Source organism: Narcine bancroftii, chromosome 11 (genome assembly GCF_036971445.1).
Source record: "Narcine bancroftii isolate sNarBan1 chromosome 11, sNarBan1.hap1, whole genome shotgun sequence".
NCBI lineage: Eukaryota > Metazoa > Chordata > Chondrichthyes > Torpediniformes > Narcinidae > Narcine > Narcine bancroftii.
The window spans coordinates 30363042-30390833 of record NC_091479.1 but is presented as its reverse complement, the minus strand read 5'-3'; the positions used below and the strand labels follow the sequence as shown (position 1 = coordinate 30390833).

Sequence of the window (27792 nt, the reverse complement as noted above, 5' to 3'; positions counted from 1 at the left end):
TGTGAACCTGGTGTCACAGTATCTGCTATAGTTTATCGTACATCTCGCTAAACATTCTCCCAACTGTGAACCTGGTGTCACAATATCTGACACAGTTTATCGTACATTACTGTTAAACCTTTTCACTGCTGTGAAGCCAATGTCACAGTAACGATCTCAGTCGTCCATACATCAGCATTAAACCTCTCTCCACTCTGAATCTGGTGTCACTTTGCCTGCCACTTTTTATTTTACATCACCGTTAAACCTTATTCCCATTGTGAACCTGGTATCACAGTATCTGCCACAGTTTATTTTACATCACCGTTAAATCTTATTCAAATTGTGAACCTGGTGTCACAGTATCTGCTACAGTTTATTGCACATTACTGTTAAGCATTCTCCCCAATGTGAACCTGGTATCACAGTATCTGCTACAGTTTATTGTACATAACTTTTAAACCTTCTCACTACTGAAAACCCGGAGTAACAGTATCTGACTCAGTCTACCGTACATCATCGTTAAACCTTATACCCACTGTGCACCTGGCGTCACAGTATCTGACACAGTTTATAGTACATCACTGTTAAACTTCTCACAAATGTGAATCCTGTCTCACAGTTTCTGCCTCAGTCTACCGTACATCACCTTAAAACATTATCCCCACTGTGAACCTGCTGTCACAGTATCTTCCACTGTTTATCGTGCATCAGTGATCAACTTCTCCCCATTGTGAACCATGTGTCAAAGTATCTGCCACAGCCTTCCATACATCACTGTTAAACCTGATTCCCACTGTGAATCTGGTGTCTCGTTAACTGACACAGTTTATTGTACATCACAGTTAAACCTTCTTACTTCTGTAAACTCGGTGTCACAGTATCTACCAAAGTCTACCTTACATCACCATAAAACCTCCTCCCCGCTGTGAACCTGCTGTCACTGTATCTGCCTCAGTCTACAGTACATCACCATTAAACCTTATCCCCACTGTGCACCTGGTGTCACATTATCTATCTCAACATACCATACATCACCGTTAAACCTTATTCCCATGTGAACCTGGTGTCACAATATCTACCTCAGTCTACTGTACATGACTGTTAAACTTTCTCCCCACTGTGAACCTAGTGTCACAGTATCTGACACAGTTTATCGACATTACTATTCAACATTCTCATTGCTGTGAATCCAGTGTCACAGTATCTGTCTCAGTCTACTGTACATCATCGTTAAACCCTCTACAATTCTGAACCTGGTGTTACTGTATCTGCATCAGACTACAGTACATCACCATTAAACCTTATCCTCACTGTGCACCTGGAGTCACATTATCTCCCTCAACATACCATACATCACCGTTAAATCTGATCCCCCTGTGAACCTGGTGTCACAATATCTGACACAGTTCATAGTATATCACTGTTAAACCTTCTCACGAATGTGAATCCTACTATAAAATAATGCTTCCCTTCTAAGTCTCGCTGTATTCGAATCCCCACCTATTTTAAAAATTCCAAAAAAGAGAAAAATCAATCCCAAAACAAGCTACTCAAAAGTAGTAGCCCCCTAAAAATCTGGGTGTGGTGAAGTCCACAAGTGACTAAAGGACTCAGTGTCACCCACCCCCAGTCAGACTTTCACAAAGTACTGAAACAAAAACATTCAACCCAATGATTCCAGTCCCAATTATTGTTCCGGATCTTCAATATCGAGAAGACTTTGCATCAATTCAACTTTTTTCTCATTCTTTCTATATTTTCCAATCCCATTCCCATTGACCCTTCTCTTCGGTGACAATGGTGACGATCGCCCATTTCCTTGTACATCTGGCAATGAATTAGCAAATATTAAAGCATCATGGTCATTTTCAAAAAACTGAGATTAAAAATTCCCATAAAAATCTTTCAATACTGCCACATAACGAAAAGCAAATTTATATCCCTTTTGCCACAATACTTCTTAGGCTGAATTAAATTCTCGGTCTCTTCTGATAATTTCTTGACTCAGATCTGCATTTTAAAAAACCCTATTATTTTGAACCATCAGTGGAGCCCGATTTTGCCATGTTTTCTGCACCACCAATCGGAGGATCATCTCTCTGTCTTGATATTTAAAACAGCGAATCAAACCTGCTCGTGGTAATTGGCCTGGAAACGGTTTCTTCCTTAATGCTCTGTTCGCTCGATCTAATTCCAGTCCATCTGGAATGAATTACCTGCCCAACACTTCTGGGAATCATTTCTTCAAAACCTTCACCGGATCCGAACCTTGCATATCTTCCGGAAGACCTACTATCTTAACATTATTTCTATGACTTTAGTTTTCTAATGAGTCAAACTTCTTCAATAATTCCTTCTTCTGAATCCCCCAATCTACAAAAGGATCATCCACTATTTCCATTTTTTCTCTATTACGCTCCACTTGACTCTTGCATTAAAGAAAGCCTCGTCAATCTTTTTAAAATGATCTTGCACAGTATCCACTGATCGTGTCCATCTCGTAACATCACTCTTAACGACATTAATATCTTCCTTCATAAAAGTTATTTCTTCACACACAGTGTTCATTTGAGTTTTCATTTCCAGAAATCCTTGAGTCATCTGATGAGTCATCTGCATTGATTTATTTGCCATATCTTCCATGAGCTGAGCAATCCCTTCCAGAATTGGAAACACAGAATCCAGTCCAGGATCCATCACCTCCCTTTGAGGCCGACCGACTTTTGCCTCAGTCCCCAGTTCTTCAAACTCTAATGAAGTTGAGCTCTCTTCTTCCTCCAAAGCCGTAGGTCCTCTTCCAGTGCGGCTGTGGGTCTGGACACCCGACAACAGCATGCCTACCTCGTCAACTGGCCATCGTTCGGGTTCCCCCATAGCCCACACCTTCTCCAAAGGTTCGTGGACCTTCGACGCATGGCGCATGCCTGGTCGGGCCACCCACCGCGCAGGTGCATCTTCCGACGCTACACTGCGCACCCCCGGACCACCAGGCAAAGCTGCAGGCACGCAGGCCTGTCCTCACTCAGCTGGCCCGCCCTCGTGCCCGAGTTAACGAGTGTATGAGTTGAAACCGGCCAAAGTCATCGCTGAGCCTGCACCATCTTGCGATTTCACAAGATGGCGGTGCTGTAATACTAAGCCGGGCAGGAGTCTTCTGTGGTTTGGGGACTCCAGTCAACGACTCCATTGCTTCAACTTGAACTTGGCCTCGATTCTTCAACACTTTTGTAAGGTAATTTCTTCTGTAACTGAGTTTTCACTTTTTTTCACATTTGCAGCTATTTCAATCCTCCACTATTCAAAAGTCTATAAACAGTATTTTTAATCACTTTTACAACTTTTTAAATTGAGCATTTAATAGTCTAACTGGGGAAGGGTGGAACCACACGTCTACCCTCTGCGCCATCTTGTCACAGTATCTGACACAGTTTATAGTATATCACTGTTAAACCTTCACATTACTGTGAATGCTGTCTCTCAGTTTCTGCCTCAGTCTACCTTTAATCAACATTAAACATTCTCCCCCTGTTAACTTGGTGTTAAAGTATCAGCCTAAGTTTACGACACATCACCATTAAACCTTCTCCCCAGTGTGAGACCGTTTTAACTGTATCTGCCATAGTTTATCGTAAATAACTATTATACCTTCTCACTACTGTGAACTTGGTGTTACAGAGTCTGCCAAAGTCTACTGTACATCATCAGTAAACCTTCTTCCCAATGTGAGCCTGGTGTTATTGTATCTGCCACAATTTATTGTACATCACCGTTAAGCATTTTCCCCCATGTGAACCTGGTGTCACTGTGTTTGCCAAAGGTTATCGTACAGCTCTGTTAAACAATTTCCCCACTATGAACCCAGTGTCACAGTAACTGCCTCAGTTTCCCATACATCACCAATAAACCTTCTTTTCCCACTCTGAGCCCAGTATCAACGTATCTATGTAGTCTCCCGTACATCACCATTAACCCCCTCCCCATTGTGAACCAGATTTCACAGTATCTGCCACAGTTTATTGTACATCATTTTAAAACCTTCTCACCACTGTAAACCAGGAGTTATATTATCTGCCTTATTCTACCACACATCTCTGTTAACCCTTCTCAATACTGTGAACACGGTGTCACAGTATCTGCCAATGTCGATTGTACATCACCGTTACACATTCTCCCCATGTTGACCAATTTTTCACTGTTTTTCCCACCATTTATCGTACATCAGAGTTCAACCTTCTCCCCACTGTAAACTTGGAGTCACAGTATATTCCACAGTTTTTTGTACATCACTGATATACCTTCTCCTCATTGTTAATGTGGTGTCACCGTATCTGCGTCAGTCTTCCATACATCACCATAAACTTCTCCCCAATGTGAACCTGGTGTCACTTTATCTGCCACAGTTAATATTTCATCACCTTAAAACCTTCTTCTAACTGTGTACCTGGTATCACGGTATCTACCACAGCTTATTGTGCATTACTGTTACACCTTCTTACTACTGTGAACTTGATGTCACAGTATCTGCCAAAGTCTAACGTATATCACTGTTAAATATTCTCCCCATTGTGAACCTCGTGTCATAGTATCTGATACAGCTTATTGTACATTACTGTTAAACCTGCCGGATAAGCTCCAGATAGCAAAAGAGGAGTTCTCGCATCTACAGGAACTGGGGCCTCGCCACTCCACCTGGTCCAGAGCCTCTGGTGGCTGGTGCCCTTACAGAGATTATCGATGGCCTAATGACATGACAGTACCTGACCATTACCCCATCCTTCTCATTCAGGATTTTACGGCCAATCTGCATGGCGCGAGCGTATTCTCCAAGGTCGATCTGGTGCGCATGTTTCATCAAATCCCATCGTAGCCTGAGGACATCCCCCTTCAGCTAGTTCAAATTTCTACGCATGCCTTTCGAGCTCAAGAACATCACCCAGACCTTCCAGCACGTCATGAATACGGTGCGCAGGGATTTGAATTTCATGTTCATTTATCTGGATGACATTCTTGTCACCAGCAGAGACTGGGCACAAATCAAGTCTCACCTGCACACCCTCTTCTCCCGACTGGCCGAATCTGGCCTAACAATCAACCTGGCCAAATGCCAGTTCCGGAAACAGTCCATGCAGTTTCAGGCCCACATCATCATGGCCGAAGGAGTTACACCAACTGCTATGAAGGTCACTGCAATCAGTGATTGTCCTTGCCCGGACAACCTCAAGGGGCTACAAGAGTTCGCAGGTATGGTCAACTTCTATAACCGATTCATTCCAGGAGCTGCACACATCATGCAGCCACTCTTCGCCAAGGACAAGATACTCGCCTGGACTCCAGGGCATTCAAAGCCACGAAGGTTGCCCTCGTGAAGGCTACCCTGCTCCTCCACCCACGTACCGACCTTCCTATGGTGCTCTCCATCGATGCCTCTGCCACTGCCATTGGTACTGTCTTGGAGCAGCAGGTTAATGGACAGTGGAAACCACTGGAATTCTTTAGCCAACTTCTTCATCCGCAAGACCGCAAGTATAGTGCTTTCAACCGTGAGTTGCTGGGCATGTACCTTTCTGTGCCTCATTTCCCCTCCCAGAAAGCCTTTCACCATTTATACCGACCACAAACCCCTCACTCAGGCTCTCGCTATAGCTAGAGATCCCTGGTCGGCCCACTTACACCATCACCTGTCCTTTGTATCGGAGTTCACCACCCACATTCAGCACAAGGCAGGGAAAGACAATGTGGTCACTGAAGCCGTCTCCCAACCGGCCATTTGCTCGCTGATACCCAGCCTAGACTACGACCTGCTTGGCCCAGATCAGAAGTCCGACGAGGAGATGCAGGCCTTCAGGACTGCCATCTTGGGCCTGCGGTTCCAGATCCTCCCGAATCCTCTCAGTGATGAGTACCCTGCGTCCAGTGGTTCCCCAGCAGTGGCGCAGGCAAATCTTCACCATATCCATGACCTTTTCCACCCTTCCATCAGCTCCAAGGTTCATATGGTGGCAGAATACTTCGTTTGGCACGGGCTTCGAAAGGAGATTGTGGACTGGGCCAGAACCTGCACCCATTGCCAGCTTTCCAAGGCACACAGCCACACCAGAATGCCCGTGCAGGATTTTGAATACGTCCGAGAACGTTTCAGCCACATACATGTGGACATTGCCAGCCCCTTACCCGTTTCCTGAAGTAACTGTTACCTTTTCACAGTGGTAGACTGCACCACTCGTTGGCCTGAGGTGATCTTGATGCCAGATGCCTCTACGGACTCCTACTCCCAAGCACTTTTGGTCGGTTGGGTTACCTGGTTCGGCGTCCTGGCCCACCTCACCAGCGAATGTGGCATGCAGTTCACCTCTGCACTCTGGGCACAGCTCACCAACAGACTGGGAATTGGGCTGCATCACACAACGGCCTATCACCCACTTGCCAATGGACTGGTCGAACGATTGCATTGCCACCTTAAGTCGGCACTTATGGCCTGCCTCACCGGCCCTAACTCGGTGGATGAGCTGCCTTGTGTACTCCTGGGAATCTGCTCGACACCCAAAGAAGACCTGCAGATGTCATCTGCTGATCTGGTCTACGGTAAACCACTAGCCCTGCCTGGTGAGTTTATCAATGAACCTAACAACCTGCAACAGTCACTGCACAGTTTACTTCTCCGCCTCCGGGCCCAGTTGGACTCCTTCACACCTTCATCACCGCCCAGACATGGCACACATGTCTCTTACATCCTCAGTGAGCTGTATTCCGCAGAGGATGTATTTATCAGATGAGGCCCTTCCACAGCACTCCTTCAAAGACCAAATGAAGGGCCGTACAGAGTCATCTAGCATTCCAGATCCACCTTCACACCAGACATCAGTGGTAAGAGGGAACTGTTTACTGTGAACAGATTAAAGACAGCACACCTCGACCCAACGAGCCAGTGGTCACGGCTCAACCCAAGAAGCGAGGCCGCCCGGCAAAAAAAGGCCATTGGCGCCGGTTCTGGGGGGGCTGTGTGGCGGCAAGCCATGAAGCAGGCGATCAAGCCCCTCATGTCACGCACATGGCGGGGCAGCCAGCCAAAATGGCACTGTCAGGGGATTCTCCCCGACCTCGGCACCAGACTCAGAAGCCCGCAACCTGCGGCCCACATGACCCCCCAACGAAGTCAGGGCCCCCGGTGTGCTTCTCAGCCGGGTCCAGGATGGGAGCATAAGACCAGCCAGGCAGACCTGAATAAAGGAGTTTTTGCTCACTGAACTCAACCCGTCTGGTTGTGAGGTCATTCAGAAACAGAGTAGCCACCACGACAGTCGTATCTTAGTTTCTTTTCCTTTCTTTTCTTTTTTATATGTTATCAACATATATTTGTAAACACTGTAACATTGTGATTTGATATTAATTGTTATAATATTTGATTTAAAGAAGGCTGGTCCAAAAAAGGCATATAAAACATTTTAATATGGGGACAGGAATAAAAGAAAAACAGAGGGTACTCGTGTGAGGGAGGGAAGGGTAATATTGTTGTGGGGTTGGTTCAGATGGGTCAGCTGAAGGGACTCGACTGATCCATCCATGATTTGTCCAGCATCTTGCTGCCATGTAGTGGTGAACCAGGGTGTTGCCTGATGGGGACACGGTGCTCTGAGCTCTGCACAGATAGATTGTGCTTTTCTCAAAAACACACTTCCTCAGGTAAAGCAGAGGAAGTGGAAAGGCCCTAGTGTGTAGGGGTAGGGAGGGTGGTGATGTGGGAAGAGTTGGGACCCTCCAAAATCATTATGATCAGGCCTCAGAGACAGCATCTCTATCACTCGTATTTCTCTTCCCAGAAGGAGTGATCTCAGAGACAAGACACGAGTACTGAAGAACCTCGCATCCCAGCTGAACAGAGGATGGACAACATCATGATGGCCTGAATCTCTCCCCTTCTTCTCCCTCTGGCCCTGCCAACCCAATTCCCTGCATCTTCCATGCCCCCTTTCTCTCCCACACCTCCTCCATCCCAACCCCCTTACCTCACACCTATGCCCTAACCCCAGCCCTCCTCCCTTCACCTCCCCTTCCCCCTCCCCCTTTCCCCTTCCTACCCTAACCTAGGGGAAGGAGTGGTAGGGGAAGGGGGATAGGAGAAAGGGGGTAATGGAAGCGGGGTGAGTAAGGGGTAGGCTTGGGGGTGTGGGTATGGGATAGGGGTAAGGGGTATGGTTTCGGGAAGGGGATATGTGTAGGGGATAGGGGTAGGGTTTAGGCTTGGGTTGGGTGAGAGTAAGGGTTAGGGCGGGGATAGAGATAACATCAAGGTTAGGGTTAGGAGACATGGGCTAGAATTAGGTCTAGGTTAGGGTTAGGTTTAGAGTTTGGGGAAGTGGGTTTGTATTAGGTTTAGTGGAAGGGGGTAGGAGTAGGAGATAGAGGTGGGGTGAGTGTTTGGGTTAGAGGAAGATGGGTAGTATTTGGGTTGGGGTTAGGGGACGGCGTAGGGGTAGAGATAGAGTTAGGGGATGGGATAGGGGTAGAGTTAGGGGACGTGGAGTATTGATGGGGGTATTGGTAGTGTTAAGGTTAGGGTTTGTTAGGGGTTAGAGTTAGGAGTAGGGGAATGGGAAGGGGGAGGGGAACCGGGAGGCGAGCGGGGGAAGGAAATGGGGAGGGTAATGGGCAGGCGAATGGGGAGGGGAATGTAATGGAAGATTTAAACCGTGTTTTTTTTTACTTTTGCAATCTTTGCTTCTGCAAGGCTGAGAACCTGCTTGTTTTTTTAAGAATCTGCATACTTAAGCTAAATTCCACTGAGGGGCCAGAGATGCAGTTATCTGACAAAAGGACATCTGTGTACCAAGAACATTTAATCTTCCTGCTTGTTTTGGTCACAGACTGTCAGAGGCCTAGCCTTGATGCAAAATAACCATTGTATTCAAAGTGATAAGCTGAAAATTATGTTAGAAGCCTAACATGCTAGCTTGCTTGCTTATCTTTCTTACTGTGCTGGGAATAGATGCTTGGGTAAGCAGTTTTTGGGTAATATAAGCCATGGTCCCGCTGCTGAAGTTTGAGACTCTCCGAGAGGTGGCAACATCTTTCAGCAAGAAGAACTTCTAGAGTCCAGCTAATGTCCCAGTCAGGGAGGTGGAGAAACTGCAACCGGCGCCCCGACAACCTATTACAAGTGTGCAGTCATTGCCTTGCTTTGGCACTTGGGGCCAGTGCAGGCGTTGATAAGTATAATTGGGAAGGGCTTGCATATTGTAGTTTGAAATCAGCTTTTGAATTTGTAATAAAAATTAGTTTAAACTGAACTGCTCTCGGTGTGGGTGTCTATTTTCTTTTGGTAGCTCGAACACTGTGACCAATCTAAAATGAACAAAGAGAGGTACAAGTTTACCCAGGACAGAGAACGGGGTGGAGAAAAGGGGAGGTGAATGGAGGAAGGTATCTCTACCCCCTCCCTTCCCCACCCATTCCCCTACATTATCCCTGCTTCTCCTCTCCTCCTTCTAGCAGAAGTCGGGCCTCATTCCGGCCAGAACCTCCCTGTGGTTTCAGAGCCTCGGTTTCAGGAAGTGCCTTCGATGCTCGCTGCTGGACAGACATCTTGTCTCTTGATTCACTCTGTACCGTTATTATTAAATTAAAAAATGGTTGGGTTTTTTTAAGCTTGAACTCAAAAGGCTGGTCCAGATAGACAACACAGAAACAGGCCCTTTGGCCCCTCTCTCCTGCTGGCTGAGCTGTTGTAATCAGTCCATATTCCTCTCCCCCTTTTCATTCTTTGCTCCCAGCCAGCTCATGTTGCCTTGTCAATCTCATGGCCTGTGGGAAGAAGCTGTCTGGCTTTTCTACCTCCATATCTCCTTCCTGATGGCAGGGGGACAAAGATGCTCTGTGCTGGATATCTATGAGTCTATTTACAAATCCCATCCCTGCAAACAATCAGGGGTCCCTTACCTTGAGGTTCCACCCATGTTGCCTCTCCCTCAGCACTCTCTCGTCAGAACACTACTGCACCCTCCCCTCCTCTCCCAAGTCTCAGTATCCCGCTGACAATTCCAGTCAGCTGCCATGTCTATACCCTGCCCCACCTAAACCGATGGATCGATCAGCACCTTCTCCCCTCAAGAGTTCGAGGAATCCACTCTCTCGCAATGTCCTGCTAATTAATGTCCTGCATCCTCCTTCCCCCTTGGTTTCCTCCTGTTATCAGGCACCTGGATGGACCCCTACCCGTGTTCTCACTGATCTCTCTGCACCTCTGCCCTCCATCCAAAGGTCTTGGTTGTCTTGTGGGGCTGGTGGAGAACAAAGCACCAACTCAAGGAGATGGGGAGCAGTACCGAATCCCCCAGATCCAGGAGACAGGGAGAAACTCAGAGATGCAATCAGGGGTCAATCGGATAAAACCTGATCATCAGTTGAAAGGTGCAAGGAACTCTCAGTACTGCTGCACGTGGGGCAGGTGTGGCCCATCCCCACACCTCCACCCTGGCAATTCCCAAAACAGTTTCCCTATTCATGCGGGGGTCCAAAATGGATAGAGTCTGGAGAAGGACCACGTACGTGGTCAATCACTGGGGGCAAGGGTGTAACCAGCATGGCCATCATTGTGTGTGGCTGTGCGTGAAACCAAAGTGCAAGGGCACCAAATGGCGCTATGTGCTGAGATTCTACCTGGCTCAGGTATTGCAAAAGATTGGTCTGGCTGTGGTGCCTCTCAATGACCCAGTCAGCAGGACTTTGCCCCATTACCTTCCTGGGAATGGTTTCATCGACAAATACTTTTGACCACAAGGCTGTCAGGCAGTGGTCAGCAGAGCATTGCTGACACAGAGACTCCAGGACTTGATGGGATACTGCGGGGTGGTCCACGGAGCAGAGCATCCAGACACAGACATCCAGAACTGCTGGAAGGCCAGAAACTCAGTGAAAGATGTCCTTCGGTCTGCCTGAAACCCAAATGGGAGTTGCAAACACTAGAAGGCATCTGACAAAAGCAAAGGGAGGAAGGATTAGGGCAATATGAGAGGTACTTGTTTTTACACAGAGTTGTGGGTGCCAGGAATGCCTTGCCAGGAGTGAAGGCCAAAACATTAAGGGCATTTAAGGGGCTCTTAGTCACATTGACCAAGAAATATATTCTCCAACAGCAGAGGGTGGCAGTAACCACAAGATATCAAGCTGGTGGCAATGAAGCTAAACAGAGACCACCTAAGGCAACTGTGCGCCCGGCTGCAGGAATTTGGACTTACTATAAACCTTACTTAGTGCCAGTTCAGTCTGGAAATGTTTGATTTCCTGGGGCATCAAATCAACCGGCACGGAACTAAGCCCCTGCTTGAAAAGGTAGAGGCTGTTCAGTGCTTACCCAAACACACCATAAATTCACCAGTACAATTAATTTTTATAACCAATTCATACCAGTAGTGGCCCACATCATGCGGAGAAAGGTAAAGACATTACCTGGGACAATGAGGATTTGGAGGTGTTCCAGAGGGCCAAAGATGCACTGGCCAACACAATCCTTCTGGTAGACACCAGGCCAGAGACACCCACCACTCTCACAGTAGGTGCTTCCAGCACAGCAGTAGGGGGCGCAATGGAGCAATTCATTGAAGGGCAATGGCAGCCCCTGGCCTTCTTGAGCAGACACCTCTGGCCACACGGACTCAACTACAGCACCTTTGGCTGAGAGCAATTGGTGCTGTATCTGGCAGTCTGAGGCAGGTAAACTGACCCCAGCTTCACAGTGGGGAGAATGTTTCACAGAGATGTACGAAAAACTGTCACAAACACTGTGACACTGGGTTAACAGCAGTGAGAAGGTTTAACACTAATGTACGATAAACTGTGTCAGATAAAGTGACAGCAAGTTCACAGTCGGGAGAAGGTTTAATGATAATGAGATAGATACTGAGACAATGGGTTCACAGCAGTGAAAAGGTTTAACTGTGATGTACGATAAACTATGGCAGAAGCAGTGACAAATGGTTCACATTGGGGAGAACGTTTAACTTAATGTATGGTAGATATGGCAGATATTGTGACAATGAGTTCACAGTTGTGAGAAGGTTTAACGGCGATGTACGGTGGACTGTGATGGATACTGTGAAACCGGGTACACATTAGTGAGACAGTTTAATAGTGAGGTTCAATGAACTATGGTAGGTACTGTGACACCGGGTTCACAGGGGGGAAAAGATTTAACTTAATGTACGATAAACTGTGTCAGATACTGTGACACCAGGTTCACATTGGTGAGAATGTTTAACAGTAATATACGATAAACTGTGTCAAATACCGTGACACCAGGTTCACAGTGGGGAGAATGTTTAACGGTGATGAACAGTTGACTTAGGTAGGTACTGTAACACCAGTGTCACAGTGTCACAGTATCTGCCTCAGTCTACCGTACATCACTATTAAACCTTATTCCCCACTGTGCACCAGATGTCACAGTATCTATCTCAATTTACCGTACATCATCGTTAAATCATCTTTACTATCTTCTTCAGCATGATGCTGAAAGAAGCCATGAAAGACTTCAACAATGAAGACGCTGTTTACATCCGGTACCGCACGGATGGCAGTCTCTTCAATCTGAGGCGCCTGAAAGCTCACACCAAGACACAAAAGCAACTTGTCCGTGAACTACTCTTTGCAGATAATGCTGCTTTAGTTGCCCATTCAGAGCCAGCTCTTCAGCGCTTGACGTCCTGTTTTGCGGAAACTGCCAAAATGTTTGGCCTGGAAGTCAGCCTGAAGAAAACTGAGGTCCTCCATCAGCCAGATCCCCACCATGGCTACCAGCCCCCCACCCCCCCCCCACATCTCCATCGGGCACACAGAACTCAAAACGTTCAACCAGTTTACCTACCTCGGCTGCACCATTTCATCTGATGCAAGGATCGACAACGAGATAGACAACAGACTTGCCAAGGCAAATAGCACCTTTGGAAGACCACACAAAAGAGTCTGGAAAAACAACCATCTGAAGAAGCACACAAAGATCAGTGTGTACAGAGCCGTTGTCATACACATGCTCCTGTTCGGCTCCAATTCATGGGTACTACACCGGCATCACCCACAGCTCCTAGAACGCTTCCATCAGTGCTGTCTCTGCTCCATCCTCAACATTCATTGGAGTGACTTCATCACCAATATCGAATTACTCGAGCTGGCAGAGTCTGCAAGCATCGAATCCACGCTGCTGAAGACCCAACTGCACTGGGTGGGTCACGTCTCCAGAATGGAGGACCATCGCCTTCCCAAGATCGTGTTATATGGCGAGCTCTCCACTGGCCACCGTGACAGAGGTGCACCAAAGAAAAGGTACAAGGACTGCCTAAAGAAATCTCTTGGTGCCTGTGACATTGACCACCGCCAGTGGGCTGATATCGCCTCAAACCGTGCATCTTGGTGCCTCACAGTTCGGCGGGCAGCAACCTCCTTTGAAGAAGACCGCAGAGTCCACCTCACTGACAAAAAACAAAGGAGGAAAAACCCAACACCCAACCCCAACCAACCAATTTTCCCTTGCAACCGCTGCAACCATGCCTGCCTGTCCCGCATCGGACTTGTCAATCACCAACGAGCTTGCAGCTGACGTGGACATTTACCCCTCCATAAATCTTCATCTGCGAAGCCAAGCCAAAGAAAGAAAGTAACACCAGGTTCACAGGGAAGAGAAAGTTTAATGTTTTTTTTAATTTTTTTATTTTTCACACCATAAATCACATTAGCCATGATACACACTTTTTCCTTTTCACACATACACAGTGACATTTTCTCCCCCCCCCCTCCCTCCTCCCAACCCATCCCCCCACCCCCCCTCCCATCCATTTAAGGTATACAATCTAGGTTACATTAAACCAGTCAGACAATGTCATTCAACAAAAATACACCAGAAATTCTACTGAGTCCATTCTTTTCTTTCCTTCTCCTTCCATCAACTTAGGTAATGATTGTCTCCGGTAGGTTTTCGCTATTGTATTTAATGTAATGCTCCCATATTTGTTCGAATATTTCAATATTATTTCTTAAACTATATGTAATTTTTTTCTAATGGAATACATTTATTCATTTCTATATACCATTGTTGTATTTTCAGATTATCTTCCAATTTCCAGGTTGACATAATACATTTTTTTGCTACGGCTAGAGCTATCTTAACAAATCTTTTTTGTGCATCCTCCAAATCAATTCCAAATTCTTTGTTCTTTATGTTACTTAGGAGAAAGATCTCTGGATTCTTTGGTATATTGTTTTCTGTTATTTTATTTAATATCTGATTGAGATCTTCTCAAAATTTTTCTACTTTCTCACATGTCCAGCTTGCATGAATTGTTGTTCCCATTTCTTTTTTACATCGAAAACATCTATCAGATACTGTTGGGTCCCATTTATTTAACTTTTGAGGTATAATGTATAGTCTGTGTAACCAGTTATATTGTATCAAACGTAGCCTCGTATTTATTGTATTTCTCATCGTTCCAGAACATAATTTCTCCCATGTTTCCTTTTTTATCTTTATATTTAAATCTTGTTCCCATTTTTGTTTAGTTTTACCATTTGTTTCCTCATTTTCCTTTTCTTGCAGTTTAATATACATATTTGTTATAAATCTTTTGATTAACATTGTATCTGTAATCACATATTCAAGGTTACTTCCCTCTGGCAAACTCAAACTGCTTCCTAATTTATCCTTCAAGTAGGATCTCAATTGGTAATATGCCAGCGCTGTATCTCCAGTTATATTGTACTTATCTCTCATTTGTTCAAAGGATAAGAATCTACTTCCTGAAAAACAATTTTCTATTCTTTTAATCCCTTTTTTTTCCCATTCTCTAAAGGAAAGGTTATCTATTGTAAAAGGGAGTAACTTATTTTGCGTCAATATTAGTTTTGGTAATTGATACACTTGACTGAGGCAGAAACTGTGAGACAGGATTCACAGTCATGAGAAGGTTTAACAGTGATGTTCTATAAACTGTGTCAGATACTGTGAAAACCACTTTCACATTGGGAGAAGGTTTAACGGTGGTATACGGTAAACTGTTGGAGATAAAGTAAAACTGAGTTCACAGTCGGGAGAAGGTTTAACTGTGATGTACGATAAACTGTGGCAGAAACAGAAACAAATGGTTCACATTGGGGAGAATGTTTAACGTGATGTACACTCGACTGAGGCAGAAACTGTGAGACAAGATTCACAGTCGTCAGAAGGTTTAACAGTAATGTACAATAAACTGTGTCAGATGCTGTGACACCAGGTTCATAGTGGGGAGAATGTTTAACAGTAATGTACGATAAACTGTGTTAGATACTGTGACTCCAGGTTCACAGTGGGGAGAATGTTTAACATGATGTACAATAAACTGTAGCAGATACTGTGACACCAGGTTCACATTGGGGAGAATGTTTAACAGTAATGTCCGATAAACTGTGTCAGATACTCTGACACCAGGTTCACAATTTGAATAAGATTTAACGGTGATGTAAAATAAACTGTGGTAGATACTGTGACACCAGGTTCACAATGGGAATAAGGTTTAACGGTGATGTAAAATAAAATGTGGCAGGCAAAGTGACATCAGATTCACAGTGGAGAGTGTTTTAATGCTGATGTATGGACGACTGAGATCGTTACTGTGACATTGGCTTCACAGCAGTGAGTAGGTTTAACAGTAATGTACGATAAACTGTGGCAGATACTGTGACACCAGGTTCACAGTGGGGAGAAGGTTTAACAGTGATGAACTGTGTCAGATACTGTTACACCAGGTTCACAATGGGAATAAGGTTTAACGGTGATGTAAAATAAAATGTGGCAGGCAAAGTGACACCAGATTCACAGTGGAGAGAGGTTTAATGCTGATGTATGGACGACTGAGATCGTTACTGTGACATTGGCTTCACAGCAGTGAGAAGGTTTAACAGTAATGTACGATAAACTGTGTCAGATACTGTGACACCAGGTTCACAGTGGGGAGAATGTTTAACGTGATGTACAATAAACTGTGGCAGATACTTTGACACCAGGTTCACAGTGGGGAGAATGTTTAACGAGATGTACAATAAACTGTGGCAGATACTTTGACACCAGGTTCACAGTGGGGAGAATGTTTAACGAGATGTACATTAAACTGTGTCAGATGCTGTGACACCAGGTTCATAGTGGGGAGAATGTTTAACAGTAATGTACGATAAACTGTGTCAGATACTGTGACACGAGGTTCACAGTAGGGAGAATGTTTAACATGATGTACAATAAACTGTAGCAGATACTGTGACACCAGGTTCACATTGTGGAGAATGTTCAACAGTAATGTTCGATAAACTGTGTCAGATGGAGGAGTCACGTGATGGTGTAGTGGCCAGTCGGGGAACTCCAGCCCTCTCTGGAAAAGTTTAAAAAAAACCAGAAAACACAAAGGCACAAACACGAAAATTAAAATAAAGTGAAAGTAAAGGTGTGAAGAAAATGGCAGCGAAGAGAGAAAAGTCAAAAGCAACGGGAAGAAGAGAAGAAGAAAAGACATTGGAAGAAGAAGGTGAAGGCCTTACTTGTCCAAGGAAGCCCGCTGTGGAGAGAGAAGCCCACTCTCTCAGGTCAGTCGAAGTCCCAAGCTCGGGAGTACAAAAATGGCTCGCGGAGCCAAGCAAAAGTGCGCAAGTCAAAAAAAACACTGACGGGAGGGGGGACCAGCTGAGGAGTCAATCTCCACAGCTGAGAGTGACAGCTGCAATACAGCAACAGGAAGAGAACACAGAAAACAATGAGAACAAGAAAGAAGAGAGTAAAAAGAAAACAAGGGAACAACAGATGACCAACCCAGAGGAAGAAGAAGAAGAAGAAGAACATAGAGAAATGGAAGAAGAAGGGAAAGGCAAGACAATGGATATATATTTTTTTAAAGAATATATGGAATCAGTAAAAGAATGGCAATTACAAGAATTTAGTGAAATAAAAAGAAGAATTAAAAGTACAGAAGAAAAAATGAATAGATTAGAGATGGTCATGTCAGATATAGGAAAAAGAGTGGACAAGGTGGAAGAATGAGAAACAGCCATAGAAATGGAAGTAGAGGACTTAAAAAAGAAATTAGAAGAATCTAATAAAAAAGTTAAAGAGACACAAGAGCTGTTAGCTCAGAAGATAGATATAATGAAAATTATAATAGAAGAAATAATATAAAGATAGTGGGCCTTAAGGAAGATGAAGAAGGCAAGAATATGAGAGAATTTATAAAGGATTGGATCCCCAGGGTCCTAGGAAGACCAGAATTACAGGAAGAAATGGAAATAGAAAGGGCACATAGAACATTAGCCCCTAAACCACAGCCACAACAAAAACCAAGATCCATTTTATTAAAATTCCTAAGATATACAAGAGAAAATATATTGGAGAAACCAATGAAGAAAATAAGAGAAGACAAAAAGCCATTGGAATACAAATGTCAATTTTTTTTTTCTATCCAGACATAAGTTTTGAACTCCTGAAGAAGAGAAAGGAGTTTAATACAGCAAAAGCGATCCTATGGAAAAAAGGATATAAATTTATGCTAAAGTACCCAGCGGTACTTAAAATAGTTATTCCAGGGCAGCAAAACAGAGTATTCTCGGATCCGGAGGAAGCACAAAAATTTGCAGAACAACTACAAAATAGACAGAGAGATGAAGACATGTAACGAGAGCAAAAATGACCACAAACTATATGTATGCGTGTATGTGGGTAATATATATATATATATATATATATATATGTATATATAAATATATGTGTGTGTGAGTGTGTGTGTACATGAGTGTATGTGTATTTAAAAGAAAATATATAGAGTATAGATAAGAATTAATAAGGGAAAGAAAGGGAAGAGAGGAAGTAAAGAGGGAATTAAAAGAGTGACCTTTGCTGTAAATGAAAATTGAAGTCTTTTCTGGGGGGGGCTGGGTGGGGAGGAGATGCGGTCACTGCGAAATCAGTTGACGCTTGCGATTGAATTCGCAAATCCAAATGGAGAGGGGAGATGTGGTTGCCCGACAAGGGATAAAGGGCAACTCAAGAAGGGGAGGGGATAGTGGGGTTGAAGAAATTTTAGATAGGAGAATAAGGGAAATATTTGATGTTTTAGAAATGTTGTCTTATAAAGTGTTCAAAAAAAGAAAGCAGAAATGGATAAGAAGGAAAGGTGATGATGAGGAAACGGAAAGGGAAGATAAACAAAGTATGAAATGGCTATGTTGAACTATATGACTTTAAATATTAACGGAAAACATAACCAAATCAAAAGGAAGAAACTACTAAATTTACTGAAAAAAGAAAAAATTGATATAGCATTCGTGCAAGAAACACACTTAACTGAAATGGAGCACAAGAAATTAAAGAGAGATTGGGTAGGACATGTAACAGCAATGTCATATAATTCAAAAGCTAGAGGAGTAGCTATATTAATCAGTAAAAATGTACCAATTAAAATAGAAGAGGAAAAAATAGATCCAGCAGGGAGATATGTAATGATAAAATGTCGGATATATTCGGAGTTTTGGAATTTACTCAATGTATATTCACCTAACGAAGAAGATCAAAGATTTATGCAAGATATTTTTTTGAAGATAGCAGACACGCAAGGGAACATACTAATAGAAGGGGATTTCAACCTTAATTTGGATTCAAACATGGATAAAACTGGGAAAAAAATTAACAGAAAGAACAAAGTAACCAAATTTATAATTAAATCGATGCAAGAAATGCAACTTTTGGATATATGGAGGAAACAACACCCAAAGGAAAAGGAATATTCATATTATTCGGGTAGACATAAAACATACTCAAGAATAGACCTATTCCTGTTATCAGTTCACATGCAAGACAGAGTTAGAAAAACAGAATATAAAGCTAGAATATTATCGGACCACTACCCCTGATATTGACAATAGAGTTAGATGACATCCCTGCAAGAATGTATAGATGGAGATTAAACTCCATGCTACTTAAAAGGCAGGATTTTAGAGAATTCATTGAAAGACAAATTAAAATGTACTTTGGAATAAATACGGAATCAGTGAAAGAAAAGTTTATACTATGGGACACAAAGAAATCGTTCATCAGAGGGCAAATAATAAGTTATGTAACCAAGATGAAGAAGGACTACAATCAGGAAACAGAGCAGTTGGAAAGGGAAATAGTAAATATAGAAAAAGATTTAGCAATGAAGGAAGACACAACTAAAAGAAAAGAATTGGCAGATAAAAAAAATAAAATATGAAACACTACAAACATATAAGGTGGAGAAGAACATAATGAAGACCAAACAGAAATATTATGAACTAGGGGAAAAAACGCACAAAATTCTAGCATGGCAGCTTAAGACAGAACAAGCTAAGAGAATGGTATTGGCATCAAGGAAAAAAGACAAACAAATCACATATAATCCAACAGAGATTAATGAAAACTTCAGAGAATTCTACGAACAATTATACCAAACTGAAAACGAAGGGAAAGAAGACAAAATAGATGAATTTTTAACTAAAATTGAACTACCGAAATTACAAATAGAGGAACAAAGTAAATTAACAGAACCATTTGAAATAGTAGAAATACAAGAGATAATAAAAAAACTACCAAATAATAAAATACCAGGAGAGGATGGATTCCCAATAGAATTCTAAAAAACATTTAAAGATTTATTAATTCCTCCCCTCCTGGAAGTAATCAACCAAATTGATAAAAAACAAAGCTTACCAGATTCATGCAAAACTGCTATAATTACAGTAATACCAAAGACAGGGAAAGATCCACTCGCACCAGCGTCATATAGACCAATATCTTTACTTAACACAGATTATAAGATAATAGCTAAACTATTAGCAAACATATTAGCCGACTATGTACCAAAAATAGTAAATCTAGACCAAACTGGATCTATTAAAAAAAGACGAACAACAGACAATATTTGTAAATTTATTAACTTAATTCATGCAGTCGAAAGAAATAAAACTCCAACAGTAGCGGTTGCTTTAGACGCAGAGAAGGCCTTTGACAGAGTAGAATAAAATTATTTATTCAAAATATTACAAAAATTCAGTTTACCAGAGAAATATATTAATTGGATTAAAGCATTATATAAAGGACCATTGGTGAAAGTGACAGTAAATGGATATATATCAAAGCAATTTTACTTAAGCAGATCAACAAGGCAGGGATGCCCACTATCACCCTTATTGTTCGCGTTAGCTATAGAACCACTAGCAGAATTGATAAGAACAGAAAATAAAATAAAAGGGATAAAAATAAAAGACAAGGAATATAAAATTAGTTTATTTGCAGATGACGTTATAGTATACATAACAGAACCAGAAATATCAATAAAAGAATTACAGAAGAAATTGAAGGAATATGGAGAAGTGTCGGGATACAAGATTAACGCAAATAAAAGTGAAGCAATGCCAATGAATAATGTGGATTTCTCAAAATTTAAGAAAGAATCACCATTCAGATGGCAAAAGCAAGCAATATGATACCTAGGTATACAAATAAATAAAAACCTCAGCCATCTATATAAACTCAATTATTATCCACTAATGAAAAAATTACAGGACAACTCAGAGCATTGGAAAGACTTGCCACTAACACTAATTGGAACGATAAACTGTATTAAAATGAACATTTTCCCAAGGGTACAATACCTATTTCAGGCATTGCCAATACACTTGATGGAGAAATTCTTTAAGGAGTTAAAGAAAATAATAAGGAAATTTTTATGGAAAGGGGGGAAACCGAGGATAGCACTAGATAAATTAACAGAATGGTATAAACAAGGAGGCTTACAACTGCCAAACTTTAAAAATTATTATAGAGCCACACAATTAAGATACCTATCAGATTTTTATCAAACAAGGTAAAAGCCAGATTGGACTAGATTAGAACTAGATAAAATAGGGGAGAAGATACCCGAACATATATTATATAAATGGGAATAAAAATTGGTACAACTTAGGAATTCTCCAGTATTACATCATCTACTCAATATTTGGAAGAAGATTCATGTAGAAAGGAATAAAACAAATTACCAACTACCAAAACTAATACTGATGCAAAATCAGCTAATCCCTTTTACAATAGATAACCTTTCCTTTAGAGAATGGGAGAAAAAAGGGATGAAAAGAATAGAAAATTGCTTTTCAGGAAATAAATTATTATCCTTTGAACAAATGAAGGATAAATATAATATAACTCACGATACAGTGTTGGCATACTACCAACTGAAATCCTACTTGAAGGACAAATTGGGAAGCAGTCTGAAGTTACCAGAGGGAAGTAATTTTGAATATGTGATTACAGACACAATGATAATCAAAAAAATTATAACAAACATGTATATTAAATTACAAGAAAAGGAGAATGAGGAAAAAAATGGTAAAACTAAACAAACATGGGAACAAGATCTAAACATAAAGATAAAGAAGGAAACATGGGAGAAGTTATGCTTAGGAACTATGAGAAATGCAATAAATACGAGGTTACGTATGATACAATATAACTGGATACACAGGCTATACATTACACCTCAAAAGTTAAATAAAGGGGACCCAACAGTATCTGACAGATATTTTCGCTGTAAAAAGGAAATGGGAACAACAATTCATGCAATCTGGGTATGTGAAAAAGTGAAAACATTTTGGGAAGATCTAAACCAGATATTAAATAAAATCACAAAAAGCAATATACCAAAATACCCAGAGATCTTCCTCCTTAGTAACATAAAAAAACAAAGAATTTGGACTTGATTTGGATGGTGCACAAAAAAGATTTGTTAGGATAGCCCTAGCTGTAGCAAAAAAATGTATTATGTCAGCCTGGAAATTAGAAGATAACTTGAGAATACAACAATGGTATATAGAAATTAATAAATGTATTCCATTAGAAAAAATAACATATAATTTAAGAAATAATATTACAATATTTGAACAAATATGGGAGCCAAACATGAAACATAATAGAGAAAACATACAGGAGACAGAAGGAGAAGAGAATGAAAAGAATTGACTGAGTGGAATTTCTTGTTTATTTTTATTGAGTGACAACATTGTTTGACGGGTTTAATGTATCTTAGATTCTGAACTTTAAATGAATGGGAGGGGAGGTAGGGAGGGTGGGATGGAAAGAGGGAGGAGGGGGAGAAAACGACACTGTATATATTTGAAAAGGAAAATGTATGTATCTTGATCAATGTGGTTTATAGTGTGAAAAATAAAAAATTCAAAAAAAAAACTCTGTCAGATACTGTGACACCAGGTTCACAGTGGGGAGAATGTTTAACATGATGTACAATAAACTGTAGCAGATACTGTGATACCAGGTTCACATTGGGGAGAATGCTTAACAGTAATGTGCAATAAACTGTAGCAGATACTGTGACACCAGGTTCACAATGGGAATAAGGTTTAATGGAGATGTAAAATAAAAAGTGGCAGGAAAAGTGACACCAGATTCAGAGTGGAGAGAGGTTTAATGCTGATGTATGGACGACTGAGATCGTTACTGTGACATTGGCTTCACAGCAGTGAAAAGGTTTAACAGTAATGTACGATAAACTGTGTCAGATATTGTGACACCGGGTTCACAGTTGGGAGAATGTTTAGCGAGATGTACGATAAACTATAGCAGATACTGTGACACCAGGTTCACATTGAGGAGAATGTTTAACAGTAATGTACAATAAACTGTGTCAGATACTGTGACACCAGGCTCATTGTATTGTTCATTTATCTTAATTACAACATCTAATTTATATGCTCCATTTTTTTGTGGTAACTTCCAAACATTCCATAAACTTCAATTCTAATCAGAGTTTTTTCATTTAAATAGGTCACCACTAAAAGCCCAAATCATTTGATCTCTTAAGTACACAGCACAAAATTAAATTCTTTACCTGGGTTTGGGTTCAATGTCACTTCAGTCTGCTTCATTATTTTTTCAGTCCCTCGTTTTGTGCTTTCTGCTTTGCCCAGCCGATTCGCCAAATGGGCATCCAACTCTGTCTTCTCAGCTTGACCCAACGTCTCCTCTGTAAACTTAAGGAAATTTTCACATCTGCATTTTCAAAAACAAAAATGACGCTGTGACTTGCAATTTCACATCATAATCCCACTTGCTAAACTTGCAAGCAACTGCAACACATTCTACAGCTGGAAAATTGCAAGAGAACTGCTTGGTTCAAGCAAAGATTCCACTCAGTCACCCCATTAAAGGCCTCCAAGTTAACAACAGATAGCAACCTGCAAGTTAAATACAAAGATCTGTATCAGGAATATTATCGGGGTTTTTAAAAAAAAAATCATTTCAAGTATTGAAAGAAAACACCTCAGGGAACACCAGGCTCTTGTTAAACAATTCTTGTTGTATTCCTCAAAATGGTTTGAATCTTGATTTCAAGCAGAGTCATTTGGTGAGATTGTTGGTCCAGAACAAACTCTGCCCACACACTCCCTTAACTACCTGCAAAGTCCTGGTTCAGGTCTGCTCCATGCTAAAGCTATCAGAACTTTTTTGAAGAGATAATGGAATTCAGATGCAGGTACGTTGAGTCAAAAACACCGTAATACTTCCCTGAACAACACACCTCTCTCCGAAAACCAACAAGAACCTTCCTGAGTGGTAATCATTTACCTTTCGAGCACCAAAGCCTGGTAAACTATATACATGTTCAATTCTGTCCACAGTATAAGAAAGGCCTGCAACAAGTGGACTTGGAGGAATGAGAAGTGAGATTGGACTATGAACCAAAGTACTTTTCTGAACTTAAACACACGTGCACTTAGAATTAGAAGTGGGGTAAGTTAAGTAAATTAAGTTAAAGTAGTAAAACAATGATAAGTTAAAATGTAAATCCGTGTTCACGTTTAAAGATAATTAAAATCAATTTTTGTTTCAGTAACCATTTGTCTTGGTGAATATCTATTGCTGGTTAGTTTTAGGATCCTCTGGTCTCGTAACACAGCACCAAGCTTCCGGTTATGATAATAGTCCAAAAAAGGACCCGGCATCTTTTACAAATTATTAATTGACTCTTCAATAATTTTTTGTAAATATCAACAAAACATAATATCATTTAACTGTTGTGTTTGTGTCGTTGGAGAATTCCCCTTCCATTCAATCAGAATTAGAGTTTTGGGTGCTGTATTTGAGAAAAGATGTGTTGGTGTTGGAGAAGGTCAGAGATGATTTATTGGAATGATATCAGGAATGAAAGGGTGAGTGTATGAGGACCAATTGTCGACTCTTTGACTGTACTAGTTGGAGTACAGAAGGATAAGGGGGACCTCAGAGGCATTTCAAATGCTGGAAGGCCTGGACAATTAAAAACAACATTTGTTAAAGTATCGCTTTGTCTTGGTGATTTCCTATTGCTGCTAGGTTTTGGGGTCCTCTGGGCCTGTAACAGTCCCAAGATGAGGTCTTCTACTCCAGGACACCCAAAATGTCTTATTTCTTCAATAAATGCAGTTTCCCCCATACTGTCTTTGATAAAATCTGCACCCGTACCTCCAATTCTCTTTCTGCCCTTACCCCACCTCCTCTCCAGCCAAACAAGGACAGAATCCCTCAGGTTTCTCACTTACCACCCATCAGCTGCCACATCTGACACGTTAACCTTGAACACTTCCAACTTCAGCACCATCCTCTAACCTGCTCCACTCAGATCCTCTTTTCACAGGGGCACATCTTTCTGTGACTCCCTCGACGGCACTTTCCTCTCCACCCACCACCACCTGATGCACTTCCCATTGAAACCGCAGAAATTGCCAAACTTGTCCCTTCCTATCCTCTCACCTCCATCCAAGGCCACAATCAGACCTTCCAGTTGAGGCAGTGTTTCACATGCACCCCATCCAACTTAATCTCCTACATTTGGTTGACTCAGTTGACCTCGATATCAGCAAGACCAAATACAGACTGGGAGGCCATTTTGCTGAACACATGCGCTCTGTGGATCTAAACTTGAGATTCCTGTGACCTACCATATCAATTCTCAAACCCTTCCAGCAACATGTCTGTTGGCCCCATCCTTCGCCAGGGTGAGGGTAAAAAATCTTAAAGAAAACACATTATATTCCTCCTGGGCAGCCTTAAACTCTATAGCATGAACACGAATGTTTCTAATTTTAAGCAGCGACTCACCTCTGACTGATTTCATTGTTTCCACTGCCCATTTGAATATAATCACTCCTTTAAGGTAGAAGAGTCGACATGGTGTTTTCCCCATATAGCTTGCCATTGAACAACTGGCAAAATTAAGCGGCAGTTATTGCAGAATGAATGGGGTTATTGATTAAAATCTGCCTGTGATTGAAAGTATTCTTGGACTGAATAGACATCTGGGACAAATGGCTATTTAAAGATAATCTGTACATGATTGTACATCCTAAAGTACAATGACTACTTCTATCCACTAAAGATTGTTAAAGAGCAAGAATAGACAATACAATCACGTAAAATTCCCATCCATACAGCACACGTATTAATACACAAAACAATCACACCTCCTTATTTGTCAGGAAGTGCCTACACTTCCCAAGGAGACTGAGGAAGTCTAGGCCAACAGCTCTCATCTTGAGATTTTACAGGAGCACAGTTGAGTCTCCTGTCTGGCTGCATCATTGGATGGTCCAGTAGCTGTAAAGCATCAGACAGGAATGATGCAAAGAGTTCTGAGGATTACTGGGGTATCCTTTTCTTCTGACGATGACATTAGTGGGAGTGTTGTTCAAATAGGGCTCACGGAATTGTGCAAAGACCATGACCATGCAGTGCACAGCATCTTTAACCATGTCCATCATCAAAATCAGGACTGCCAGGCTGGGGAATAGCTTCTTCCCACAGGGTGTGAGACGGGTATCTTGTAAGTGGGATAATCATCCAAAATATTTATATATGTAGCAGCTACTTTGATAGAGCTACTAAAGGAACACACATACACCAGATTAGTCAACACAAGACTGCTTTATACAGACTTTACAGGCTTCTTTTATTTACAGCTTGTCCCGGGCTCCATGGGTCAAGGTGGGACATCATTATGAGTTTGCTGCCGATCCACGGGACCCTGTGAATGTTCTGCGCCTTCCGGCAGGAGAATCCACAGATCAGCATTCCATTCTTTGGCACGCAGCACCACGCGAGGTTTGTCAATTAAATGGATGTGTACCCAGCTCTCTGCCTTATGATTTCACGCACCCGCCAAAGAACCTTGCCCACTCGGCCCACTAGTAGACAGCTGCTACACCAACCCCCCATCCTCACCCAGAACCGTCGCCAGAAACTAAACCACCAGCTGCATGCACCTTAGGTGGACCCCCTCGCCGTCTGGGCTGGGGGCACTGAAGAGGTGAAGCAGGCTTGAGTCTGTCCACACTAAACAGCTGTGAATGCCCACCAATGTCCAAAGTATAAAGAACCCATCTATCTTCACCACGTGGAAAGGGCCCTCATACGGTCGTTGTAACGGGACTCCTGGGATAAAAACAAAATCAGTATCCAGGAGTGGTGGGGGAACATTCTGTTTAGGGGATCCAAGCCAGTGGTTAGGAAAAGGTTTGCTGATCGCGACACCATGTCGGATCTGCTGAAGGATGTTCAGATCAGAGTTGGTTGTGAAAGTCCAATGAAACTGTAAGGACCGTACCATAAACCATCTCTTCGGACAATGCAGACCTATCTTCCTTTTGGAGCCGTGCGCACTCCCAATAGAACCCAGGGCAACTCATCAACCTAATTGAGACCGGTGAGTTGGGCCTTAAGTGCGGACTTCAGTTGCCGGTGGAAACATTCCACAAAGCCGTTGGACCGTGGGTGAATTGTGTTCCGCGGTCTGAAGAAATGTGGGTCGGGAAACCAAATCTAGCCATCCAATTGACGATGAATGCTCTGGCCTTTGTCTCAGTGTCACTGGATGTCAAAGGGACGGCCACTGGCCAGCGTGCGAAACGTTCTACGACTGTTAGAATGTTTCTCATGTTGTGAGATACTGGCAATGGTCCAAGCAGGTGCACATGCACGTGTTCCAACCGCCTGCGTACCGCCAGGAAAGGTTGAAGAGGTGCCTTAGTGTGCCGCTGAATTTTGGCAGTCTGGCAGGAGATACATGTGCAGACCCATTGTGTGACACCTTTTTTTAGACCGTGCCATACATATTTATTTGACATGAGCTTGAAAGATGTTCTGATGGATGGATGAGACAAGCTGTGTATCTGGTCAAAAAGACGTTGACTCAAAGATGGTGGAATCACTGGTCGAGTGTAGCCCAAAGACATTTCACAAAGTAAGGTTGGCCACCCAGCTGTGTCGCCCCCTGCTGTATGTCCAGGTTAGTAATGGCCGTACTGTATTCCTGAACATCGGGGTCCATTGCCTGGACACTGGCTAATTCTGGAATATCAATGTCACCCTGAATATGATATACAGTCAATCTGGACAGAATATTCGGGATCCCATTGTTTTTACCAGAAATATAGAGCACATCCGTGGTAAATTCTGAAATATATGATAGTGACCCTGCTGTTTTGCCGACCATGGATCCATTATTTTGCTGAAGACAAAAACGAGTGTCTGGTGGTCTGTGAACAGAGTGAAATGCCGACCCTCCAAAACTAATCAGAAGTGCCATGTGGCTTGATATAATGCACGATATTTCATCTCCAATGGCCAAAGATGTCAGGAAAAGAACACGAGGAGTTGTCAATGGCCATCGACGTACTACTCAAGAACCACACCCAGGGCCGTACTCGAGGCATCAGGACTAAATGTCAAGGAAGTGTTGGGGTTAGGATGGGGGA

The 27792-nt window shown here is 42.4% G+C and overlaps 1 protein-coding gene across 1 annotated transcript; it reads right to left on the bottom strand.

Annotated features, from left to right (window-relative positions):
* Positions 1–1573: 1573 nt before the first annotated feature.
* LOC138746359 (endophilin-B2-like) lies at positions 1574–25276 on the bottom strand. The gene is made up of 3 exons (XM_069904557.1): positions 25142–25276; positions 22893–23053; positions 1574–1809 (listed from the first exon to the last, which is right to left on the bottom strand). The coding sequence occupies exons 1-3, from the start codon at positions 25171–25173 to the stop codon at positions 1670–1672; spliced, it is 333 nt and encodes a 110-aa protein (XP_069760658.1). The 5' UTR covers positions 25174–25276; the 3' UTR covers positions 1574–1669.
* Between the last annotated feature and the right edge of the window lie 2516 nt (positions 25277–27792).

Coding starts and splice junctions, on each gene's coding strand:
- LOC138746359 (XM_069904557.1), bottom strand. CDS start 25,173: ATGGGCAGTGGAAACAATGAAATCAGTCAGAG. Junction 23,054..25,141: donor AACAATGAAATCAGTCAGAG/GTGAGTCGCTGC, acceptor TTGAAAATGCAG/ATGTGAAAATTTCCTTAAGT. Junction 1,810..22,892: donor GACATTGAACCCAAACCCAG/GTAAAGAATTTA, acceptor ATTCATTGCCAG/ATGTACAAGGAAATGGGCGA.